This window comes from Cyprinodon variegatus, unplaced genomic scaffold (genome assembly GCF_000732505.1).
Source record: "Cyprinodon variegatus isolate N-32 unplaced genomic scaffold, C_variegatus-1.0 Scaffold186, whole genome shotgun sequence".
Lineage (NCBI taxonomy): Eukaryota > Metazoa > Chordata > Actinopteri > Cyprinodontiformes > Cyprinodontidae > Cyprinodon > Cyprinodon variegatus.
Window position 1 is genome coordinate 381,764 of NW_015150639.1, and position 12,398 is coordinate 394,161.

General features: G+C 36.9%; 1 protein-coding gene across 2 annotated transcripts in view; it reads right to left on the reverse strand.

Annotated features, from left to right (window-relative positions):
- The window catches only part of LOC107087549 (intermediate filament family orphan 2-like), a 30,174-nt gene that overhangs the window by 7,944 nt on the left and 9,832 nt on the right, over positions 1 to 12,398 (reverse strand). For both annotated transcript variants that reach the window (XM_015379195.1, XM_015379196.1), the window contains exon 2: positions 502 to 562. In XM_015379195.1, coding sequence (XP_015234681.1) covers positions 502 to 562 — 61 coding nt within the window. The remainder of the gene's footprint in view (positions 1 to 501; positions 563 to 12,398) is intronic.

The window sequence follows — 12,398 nt, forward strand, 5'->3', positions numbered from 1 at the left end:
GTGTGTGCAAGGTTAAAACCCCTGATAGTCTCACTCTAACTGGTGTTCTTCTGATCCAAAGTATGAGACAAACACGCACATTGCCACAGATCAATTGGTGCAGATGCAGAAATAGAAGGGGATGCCAAAAAGATTGACTACTGCTTGCTGGGACGGCTCCCTGCGTCGGGCTTCGGTTTACAGTTAAATTATTCCCACCACCTTTATCTACTTCCTCTCTTCTGCTGTGGAGAGAAACATATTGGCAGACTGCTGGTGAAGTTAAACATTTATATCTCCAGTAAATCTCAGCCAGCAGCCTACTCTGATGGCTTTGTAATGTGGTTATTCTAATCTGACACACGGCTGTTTTTTTTCCAATCTTACCCTGCTCCATGTAGCCTTAGTTTTCCTGCACTATCTATGATTCTTGTTTTCATACAGAGATACTATGGTGGCAAGATGTCAAATACCTGTCCATGTGTGTTAGCAGACAATATCTTATTGTTTATGTTTCCAAACCTGCTGTAGTGATTCCACAGTTGATTCCAGCTGCTCTCGCCTGGACAGCTCCTCCTCCCATCTGCAACACAGCAAAGATAACAGAGGTGGTCACTTCCACTGCTGGATCCAGTCCCCCGGAGGCCACACATATGGCTTAATGGTACGGCTGTGGAATAATACTCCCATCTCTGATTACAAAGTGCCCCTGACCGTTTGGTATCACACCCACTGCCCCTTCTTTTTTCATCCTTTTGTCCTATTGCTCCTTTGTTACCTTAACTTGTACCATAGAAAACTTAAAAGGAAGAATGGAGTGCTGACCTTTCCACAAACACAACAAACGTTGCTAATGAATAGTGTTGGAACTTGAGAGAATCTGCAAAGTGGAGGTTTTCTGATGCATTTTAGCAGGAAGGAATTCATGCTAACATGTTCAGTTTGTCCATCATCCCATCTAAGGATGTTGAGATCTTCTTTTTTGTTTGCATCTGTCAAATTACATCAAAATAAGTTATGTACAAGTTATCCGTCCATCCATGCATCCATCCATGCATCCATCCATCCATCCATCCATCCTGTCTATACCTGCATATCCACAAAAAACAGTCATGTCTTTGGATATTCCAAATAAATGATAAGATATAATCTTATAATATAATGGCTCATTGTATCCAAAGTTCAAAAACTGTAAATTACATCTTATATTAAAGCATACTGTGTACATTTTAGCCACAAGGGGAGCTAAACCGGAAATCCAGGTTTAGCAACCCTGAAAGCAACAAGCAACTCTGAACTGTCACAGCATTTAATAGTGGTTTTGTTGCCCAACTTTCAGCTTAGTTAACTCTGGCGTTTAAGAGGAACTCGGTGATGTAAAACGGCACTATGAGTCACAGGACCGACAGATGTGACTCTCTCGAGACACAATCCACTGGACTTTGTTTTCAAGTTTGAAGATGTTTCGCTTCCTATCCAGGAAGCTTTTTTAATTCAAAATGTCGAAAATAGCATTGATTTCGAGGCTTTATAGGCCCTATAGTTCAATTCTTTATAGGCCCTAACTATATGTTACCCATTGTTGCTTTAAAGGATCATCAAAATTATGAGAAAAATACACTTATAAAAGGAAAATTATAGTGACTGTATGAGACTAACGGTTAACTGTGGGGAGACCATTTTAATTTTAAAACTGCTTTGCAATTATTATTATAAAAAAATATAGTAGTCTTTAGTTATTGTCATGACCCTGCTAATTTTAAATTCTACAAAAATTTACCTTTTAACAAATGTAGATTCAGCCTAACAGCAGACAATTATTACCCTGAATCAGAGTAAAGTCTACAGTTTGATGAGGTTATGCAGATCTGGAGTTTGATGTGAAATATGAAATAATCATCCAGAGAAAAGGCCTTTTTGTCAGAAAGTAAATACATTTTGCTATACTTTTTAAATGTTGAGGTTAAAACTCTAAATCCATAGGTGCTTTAAATGGATGTCTTATTTGCATTTGCGGATAAATAAAGTTTTCACTGGTATTAATTCATTATACTAACTCTTTCTATCATATTCCACAGTTTAGTTCAGCCTGGGCAGACACACCTTCTTGCCCTCTTGGTTAAATTCATGCCAAGACAAGAAATTAACTGCTGAGAATTCTGTGGTAAGGTTTTTGGTTTAAGGTTTTTTAAAGGGTTTTAAAGGCCCAAAAATATTAGTTTGAGTTGTTTTGATTTCTCTCTTATATAATCCAAACATGCATAGTTAGCTAGACAGACAGACAGACAGACATATAGAAAAACAGACCAACACACACCGACAGACAGCCTTAAAGTTCAGATTGTACAGACTGTTAACATTCCCAAATCCAAGATTTTCCCTGACAGAGCCTGAAAGCTAAAATAATTAACATCAGATATGCTATAATTTGCTCAGTCTAACTGTTACCTGGTTAAAATCTTACTCTCTGTGGTTTTCTGAGAAACCGAACGTACCACAGATCTTTTGTATAACTTAGCCTCATTTTAAATGTCTAAAAGTTTTGCATTTCCAACAGACTGATTGTCCACCTCTGATTAGTAAGCCCGAGCATAGGTATACGCAACGGTGCGTTAATAATAATACTTGTACTTTATTGATCTCACATTGGAGAACTTGAACCCAGGGAGCATTGTGGGGCGCCACTCTGGGTTTCTTGCTCAAAGACCCATAGTGGCAGTCTATGGTAGTGGGGTTCGAACTCAGAACCTCTGGACTCCAAGCTCTATGCCCAACCACTAGGCTGCCACTCCTCATTACACTGTCACAAATACAGGGAAGACTTTTTGCGAAATTAAACCAGGTGACTAAAATGTTTCCACTTGAGGAGAAGAAAAATGTTCATCTTAAATGCAATAGATAATTCTTTTTTTTTTTTTTTTGATTAATCAAGACTAATTGTTTCAGCCCTATTACATACTCTGATATACTATTAGGGAAAGCCTCATTATCACTGAGAAGTCATGTTGATTCTCACCAAGTCTTTAAAATGTTTGAGATCAGAGTTGCAGTTTTTCAAAATATATTTTTACTTTCAAGCTATGTAAAAAATGCTACATAACAATAGGATATCCTGGGACAGATGACTGCAACAAGATTACATTTCTTAATGAATGTGGATCTAAACATATGAAGGCAGTTACCAAAAATAGATTAATTGAAATACAGCAGTGCTCAAGTCTGAGACACATGTCAGTCTCTCCAACTCAAGAATATAACAGAAATAAAATATTTATCTTTTGGAACATGGAATAAATCTCAGAGCATCCTGATAAACAGTATTTTTAACTGTGTAGACTTTAGGTTTAGTTTGGTTTTCTCAAACATCTGATTCTGAGATGTGAAAGTATCATTTAGGATCTGATGAAAATGCAACTTATATGAATTATAATTTGACCTTTACCCGTATTAGAACGTTTTACACTTTTTTTGTTTTTACTCCTGTACTTTGACCCTTGGTCCGGCATTAAAATCTGATTACTGCTGCAGATAATTACCAAACCAGCTTTCCATTTCCCCTCAAGGTTATGTGAACGTGTAAAAAAAAACAAATTTATCAACAAATTCAACCAGTTGTTAAACCAAACCAATCAGACTATCAAATGTTACCAATACTTTCAAAGGATACTTCCCAGCTATTCATTTCTCTTGCTGGGGCTCCTGACAATCAGTTCCCAAGTTTAGAAAACATCCAACCAATGCTAATAAAGATTCGCTGCAACCTATAATTAAATTGTTCTGGTTTTCCCCTGTTGCTTCCCCTCTTGTCATATTACTATGCTGTATTTGGACAAAATTAGCAGCGAGTGTCATTATGTTGCTGTTTGTATTGGAAATAAAACTCAGAGGCCTCAGCTGTCTAAATGTAGGCGGCAGGGCCCCATTACACATTGTCTTTGATATGAGACAACAACTATACTCAGTCTAACGGCTCCTAGAAGACAATGAGAATTACAGAATGAAGGAAAGAAAGTTATAGTGTGAAGTGACAGCACTGTTTTAGAAAGCCCTGAGACGTTGAGTCGTTATAGGCCATTGTGAGAAGGATTCAAATTAAAGGGAATTTCTGAGAGTAGGAGTTAGAAAAGACCGGGTGAGAGACATTCCAAAGAATATACTATATATTTACCAAATGAGGCAGAGATTACATAACATTAGCAGACCCTTTCTAACCCTTAGCCTTTACCGAGGAGAAACTTGTGTCTCTAGAAATCCACTTTCCCAACGAAACTCAACTTTGTTTACATCCAGGAGCCACTAACTGTTCACTGTCTAATTAGAAAGAAGTACTCCTTCTCACGGCTCGGCAGCTTGCTCTCAAATTAAAAGCCTTATTTAAAAAAAAAAGCTGGCAGCAGTGTTAAAGGGTGTGCACCCCTCTCGGCCAGACTGCCGCAGACCTCTGGCTGAGGTCACTGGAGTTCACAACTGCACCAGATCCTCCAAAGTCGCATGCTTGGCACAGCATTTTCATCACTTGCGTTGTCACTACCTGAGCCTTTGTCATGGCCTTTCCAGGTATCATCAGAACTGGAAGTGATAATGGTACAAAGCAATTAAATGCCCATCAGAAGGGAAACTTTAGCCACAATAAGTAAGTCAGAGCTATTTATATCATCAGTCAAGTGTTATACAGTCTGCTTGTTTATTAAGGCAGCATTTTTTCCATGTTATTTGAAGTGGTTAGAGTAAATAAAGCCTAAAAGAAAACCACCAGGTATGCTTAAGAATAAGAACAAAACCACTTTCTCTGTGTGACTGTTCTTCTTGTACCTTTGGCGTGACTAAGTCAAAACGGAAACACTGGGAGTCTCCTTACAAGGACAAAGGCAGCAGGAGGGTTGGAGCCTGTGTCAAATCAACGACATTTTGTTTACTGCAAAACAGTTTCTTTGCAATCTCTCACATCTGAATTTTACAGAATCGTGCCAGTGCAGTGAGAAATCACTCTTTCCACTGGTACTTTTCTTTTTTTCTGGTTTTGCTTATTTCTAATGCTTGATGTTTTCCCTTCCACTTCTTAATTTCAGAAAATATAACCCGAGTTATTACAAAGTACAGTTTCCAAGAGATGATTTTAATTGTTAAGGAAACAAAAACTAAAAAGAAAATCTAAACTGACATGGCCTGATGTGAAACAAGTAACTGCCCCCTTCACCACTTGGCACCAATGGTAGCAACAATGAATCCTTTACATCATCAGGTAATATATTTTGTCTTTAACTAGGCTGCCCTGTAACCTTCCTCCTGTAGAGGTCTTTTTTTGAAACTTTTTTTTACTCTTCATAAGTGTTTCCTAAGCTGATTTTTTCCAGATCATGAAGCAACAAAACAGCTGCAGCCTAAAAACCATTAACACTTTTTTTGTGATTGGTTGACAGATGTTAGCGCAATAAACACCCACTAAAACATCCAAAAAAGTTGCACTGAATATTGTTTGATATACAAATTTGGTTGATGATCTAAAATAATGCAAGCGGATCAAAAAGGCAAAAACAAGTTATCAGCAAGAGGGCAAATAATTCCTTTGCATGATACCTATGGTCTACCCACAAACTTGGAACTGCAGTTACATAAAGTCATTTTGTTCCCATTTTTAGCAGCTAAAAAAATTATTCACCAAAAAATTATAATGTTAGGGATTTATTGCACAATTTTTCAAATGTCTGATCCCACTCTCCACCTGGAACGGCCTTTTCTATTATCACAAGGAATTGCAACACAACAAGAGGAAGTTCCTCACAACCAAGAGACCATTTCTCATAACTTTTTTAATGAGTTTAACAATAATGTTACTCCCTCTCCCTCCCCTTTGGAGAAAGGTTTGCACACCAGCTACCTCTCTGCCAACCCCCACCCCCGCCTGGGGACACAGATCAGCTTTAACACATCCTGCTAGTGATAATCTTCTCCAGCTTGATTTGATAACAGTGCACCATTTCTTTGGAACATACAATTATCAAATAATAGTGTACATTTTTCTCTCTACATTGGGGCCAAAATAGGAATAATATTGAGTTGTTGAACTTCCAAAGGGTGGATAGTTATGCAATATGCAGTAAATACCTAAAAAACCCCAGAGGAAAACTTTGAGGTGTGGTCAAATGTATTACAACAAAGACTATGTAGCTCATTGCAAATAAATCTACAGCCAGACTACACCCTGTTCAAACTATGTGATGCTGGAAAAAATGTGAGCCTTTAAAACAGATCTCAAATTAAAGGCTCAACAAAGATCCTTTATTCAAGTCTACACTAAACCACTGCTGGTCCTGAAGCAATTGTTTTAGCCTTGATTAATTAAGGTTTACTCTGACAATATTCTACTTTGGGATGTTTATCTTGACTCTCCACACACTAGATTTCTGATGTCATAAAGTCAGAACAGAATAAAAATATGATACGTAGGTATTTTGCAAATGATGACGTACATTTAAACTTTAACTCTTTTAATGCTTTTTATTTAAAAACTTTCTTAAAGTTTTAACAGTATAATAAAGGTATGTAAATTAAGAGTAAACCTATCAATTAGTATTTATCAAAACAAAAGCAGAATGCCCTACTATTGTCCAAAAGTAAAACAAATTCATATTAAAATCAAGTTAAACATAGTAAAATTATTTCAGTTATTTTTTGACTGCTGCTCCGCAGCATATTTACTGATAGTATTCCAAGGTTCTTCCCAAAGAATTCAGCCCAAGATCGAACATCTTGCATGTAAGTTTGACTGATTATACTAAATTGTCCTTCGATTTGAGCATAAGCATTTTTTTGTGACCTGTGCAGCATCTATGCATTCCATCGCTAGAACAGCCTCCACCTCCAGCATACACTTCATCATGTAAGGAAACCCTGAACAGGTCTTTAAATTCTGTGGAGCACCAATTTAAATTCCCACACTGAGGCTTTAGAAAGAGTCAGTTTCTCTCTGTAATTACTAATCTGCCCACACCCTTACAGCTTTTAGGGGACCAATTTACAGATTAAATGTCTATTATGTAAAGTTGGACTACAGAAGCTGAACAAAGTGTCCCATGATTTCTCCTCCTCACCAATGATACATTCGCTCTCTAGGAGACGTGTGGTGGGAGTTCGTGTGATTGTGATGTCATCGTTATGAAAAAAATCTCAGTTTTTATTTTACGTCCGCCATGGAAGTTATGTTTTAAGGGTTATGTTTTTGTGTGTTTGTCTGTGTAAGTACAAGATAACTTGACCATATTTTGAAATGCCTGACAAATAGTGAACAAATGTCCTCTCCTGAGATGTATACCGCTGGAGCTAAGAGATCTGTCACACCAATGTATCCTTTTTCCTTCCTTTTCAAATAAAATCTAAAATACAAACAAGAAATATCTTAAAAATCTCCAGGAATTCTATTTTTGCAAGACGCAGAAGATTCTCCCATAAGATAACATCAAATCCTACAATTGTTCAATGCTTATGTTATAAATTGATCTAAAATTATTGCAAAAGCAGAAAAAACAAATTTTATGTCCCCTTTTCTCTCATAAGATTTCATTAGTGCCATGGAAATTTCTCTTAGTGATAGCCAGCATTAATGAAACAGGAAGTAAAAAAAAAGTATCTGGCAGCATGGAGGACAAATATTTGGTAAAGTTAAGGCTTCCTGTATAAAACAATGCAATATCTTTATGAATTAAAGTACAAAACGTAAGATTTCTCTCAGAGATGATTGAAATGTCCTCCCGATGACTTCAGCCATTGTTGGTGTCCATACACTGATCACAATCGCTCACTTCTCCACTAACTTTCATTTTCAAAATGAAGATTTCAGGAAACATGCATTTGCTGCACAGAGATGTAAAATATTGAGCAATTTTTTCTTCCCTTGAGTGGAACCATAGTAGGTCATCGATTAACTGTCAGGATCCTGTAATCTATAGCCTCCTCCCGACTCCACAGAGACACATGTGTAGCACGTTAATGAAGCAGTCATGTGAAATGGATCAGACCACTACTGGAAGCAGCTTAGGAGCCCACCGTCTGACTGTAAAGTGGTCTCCGCCAAGGGTCTGCATTTCAAGGTCAAGCTCATTTCTCTGCTCTGTGTCCCTGAATGACCCAGTTTTAACCCTAATTCAGACACACACCATAAATCACAACGTCTTTCTCAAACAGAAGTTAGTATCTGATATTAAAGCAGATCACTTCCTGGTTTACTCACTAAACTGTGCACAGATCACATAAAATCACTGACAGACATTTGTTTTATGCCCTTTCAGGACAGACAGTCTTAAATATAACCCCAGGATAGCAGACCTGACGCAGACAATAACAGCGGGAGTTTTTGTGTTGCTATGTGACGTAAGCCCTCACAAGTTGCCTGAAAGATATCTGGCATCTGTCACTGTTCAGCTGTGAGATACAGATTTAGAAAAACAGCCTGACTTCCCTTCATCAATGATCATCATCTATATTTTGGTATGGCTACTGAAAAACAAGCGTGCTACATTTAAATTCACAATGAAATCCTTCTTATAGGAGCCTTTGTTGCCTCCAAAGGAAAATTCTGATCCCTGCTCTGCAAGACAGGAATTTTCCGTGTTTATCTTCTGGATTCATTGGGATCTAACAGCATCTAACCCAACAACCTGGATAAATAAAGGTTACATACATACTCTCCAAATTCCAGTAAAAGACATACAAGTTTGAAATGTAACTAAAATCTTAAAATCTGCTGAAATTGTATTCCTTTACTTTCAGAGCAAGACTGAAATAAGTTGTGCATCACACCACTGCTGTTTGCAGGAATGCACAGACATAATTAACATGCAACACATTTTCCTCTAACATCTTAAAATGTGTCTCTTTAATACTCTTTATTCTCTGTCTTTTTTATTTAATATACCTACTGGAAGGATAAGCAGGTATAAACCACATAGTTTGCTATAGCCAATACAAACAAATTACACAATGCAAACCTGACTTGGAATATAGCTTTATTTACTTAATTGCCTTTATGTTACACATATCCTACAAGCAATTACTATTTCTGTTAAGGGAATAATATTATAAACGATTACATTTTTACTATGGAGAGCATTTTCTTTTTTTTGTGGCAAGTCATTTGGTGCCGCAGGATTTTTTACAGCACAAGAAGTGCGATTTAGATTGCAAGGATGTAATAATATGCAAATGTTAAAATACTGTTTGCAAAAACACAGGCGCTCTTAACATTTATCCAGATGCATGCCTGAAATGTAAACCTGATGTTGTATATCTAAAATATAATTAAAGTTGTTTTAGCAGCAGTATGGTTTAACATACAGAACTTCTGAAAGCTTTTTGTCATAGGAGCCATTAAAATGTCACATACCGAAAGCTGCTTTAAATTTTGCCTCCATGGAAATACTTTTTATATATTTCCAAATAAGAAGATCTAGACTGTACAAACTGATACACAAAGAGCCACAGTTTGTTTGACTTGGATGCAAATCATGGTTCTGATGTTCTTTGGAATAAGGCAAAACCATGAAGGAGCATCTAATGATGATTTGGTTGAAGACCAGGAAATCCTAGCTTTGCACGAATGGCCTGACGGTGTTGCAACATGTCTTACCCCTATCTTGCCCTTGCCCCAATGCAATACCAAAATGTTTTCTTTCCTAAAAACAAAGGTGTGTGTGTGTGAACTGTTTTTGTTTTCATTGCAAAGATTAATAATTGCTCAGCTCACACAGCCAGACAGAGCCACCTTTATTTTTTTTTTTCTCTGCCCTGAGGGTTGATTAGTTAGAAACTCTTTTAAGGTAGCGACAAATACTTAGATAATCCCACATAATTACAAGGATATTAAAACTAACGTGTTTAACCTGGGAGCACTTTCAGAAAATGAAATAATTACTTCTGATTCTACGTAATGGCGGTTATTCTCTAAACTGTAGAGACATGCCATGGTGCACCCAAAGATAATTGTTTTTATTATTATGATAGCTTGCAGTAACATGTTTTGTGGGAATACCTGAATGAGTCTCCATGAACCTGAGTTTCACTTTGAAAACAGAAAGTAAGACTTGATATGGACTTTTGTTTTAATGTGACTTCTGTTTTATGTTGTTTTCCTCCAATAATAATAAATAAAAAAAATCTAAAATGAGAACAAGTCGGATTGTGTTTCGCTTTTGTGCAAAAGGCATAATTGTGGGTGAAACAACATTTTTCTCCCATCTCAAAGCATCTTGTCACTATAATATTTAGCTGTGATACTTGCACTGGTTCAGCTCATCCCCACCCATGTTACAGAACAGGCATAATAGCTTTTGGTTCCTGGCTGACTTAACATAAAAGGGTGTTTAATCGTACCGCAAAGAACAGCAAAATACTTCACTGAGAAGAGCCAACTGGGTGTCCATAAATCCCTACCATCTTCTGTTTTCTGTGATTAGAAATGGTGCATGGAAAACAAGCTGCAAGCCTGGGCCACATCTGGGTGGAGCTCGTACTGGGGGAGATGTTCTATTAGAATACAAAGGAAGATAAAAGGATGTTTGCTGCTGGCACAAATCCTCTCAGGTCAGGGTGTGTACAGTGAAGCTATGTGACACACAATGCAGCCAAAAGACATCACCTCAACGACAAATAACTTTCTATGACTCTGAGTACATACACCTGCTTCTTCATGTATTAAACCATGCACAACCAAAGGAAAGTCCCTAAGGGTCACATCCAGGGATGAGACGATTTCATACAGGGCATACAGAACAAACAGTCACGCATCTGAAGACGTGAATAAGAGCTTTTTTCGTTAGACCTTTTATCAAAGAGTACTACTTTGTCTAGTTCAAGCACTATCACAATATTTAGAAGCACCGATTAGAAATCCTAATTAAAGATCTTTATAGATGTTTAACAATACTATGTTACTGGCTATCATTTACTGTATGTGTTGTCATCCTTAGAAATATTGCAATTTATCTAAGCTTAAATAAAAGCAGAAAAATTTATTCTTGCACAATCAACCCATCTTTCAATAAACAAAAAACATGAAATACACTTAAATATAACAATTTCTTTTAGGGTTTGAAGTGTTCAGGCATTAAAATCAACATAATTTGACTTGGGGTAAGAAATTCTGTTTAAAATTGAATATTTCTATCTGAGAACAAAGGTGAACGATAGACACTTGAATGTCAGCATTACAATATTTTCTCACACTGAAAAGCTTAGAAAAAAGAAACTTTTATTAATCAGATGCTGTAATTATCAAGTGCAATTATCACACTGTTTAAGCGTTTTTATTTAGTAATGTGTGGCATTATAACAGACTTATTTTTCTTCCAATTATCTGATCATCTTAAATAGTAAAGAAAAGAAAACATGGCTATGAAGTTTCATAAGCCGTAGAATGGCTACAGAATCTCCTAGACCTGCTTACATCTACAGTTTGATTTAAATTTCTAAAACAGTTTTAAAGGTAAATGATGCAATAGAGGGTTATGAATTAAATCTTTTGTAAGATTAAAACTGGTAAATAACTTAAAGCAAAGACTTCCCTGGTTGGTTGTATTTTAGGCTTGGATACTGAGACGCACCAGATCAGATTTAACATCGCTGTCAAGACTCTGCCGCCATCCCCCACCAAGTGCAGCGTTATAGATGACCCTGTTATGTACACGTGATTTTATGTTCAGTTCATAGGCCTGAGGTGCTTGGCAAGCAAGCATTTCCTCAGCTGTAACAAGCCTTTGAACTACAGAGTTTATTGAGTCTGCGTGCTGCATCAGCACACATGGGTCTAAGGAATGGGGGCTAGAGCTTTTAGAACTGAACCTGTCTTAAAGGGAGGGCAACGCTTTCTTTAAAGTATCACAAGTAAGTCTACACTAAGACAGATGCTAATGGATTTTACTTACTTTGCCTGCAAAGACTCCCAATTAATCGTCTTACAGTATTTCTTTATTTCATAAGCCAGGTGCATTTCGGTACTTTTAAATATGGCATCAAGCCACTAAGCTCAGCTGTATCAATACCCATGAATAATCTATCACAGGTGCACAGCAGCAGCTTCAGAAACATGCACTGAGAGGACTAAGAGGAAAAGAAAGCAGAAAAAAAAATCTAATTCCTTCCCTCCAATTTCTTTTAGAATGTTTTTGCTTCAAATAGGAAATTTTCTCACTTATTTTACTTTTTAGTCTCGGTACAATAAAGAAACTATATTTGTAAATTTTTTCTGTATTTTCTATATTGTTGGTGGCTCCCCAGACAACTGGGTATAGATTTAGAACATAATGTGCTGTGTTTACAATAAAAAACTTCTTCATCTCCTAAACCTGTCAATCCAAAGGAAAGCAATCCAACATTACAGTTCTGCCACCAGAATATTAAGAGTGACTGCAGTGTGTTCAGGGAGATGT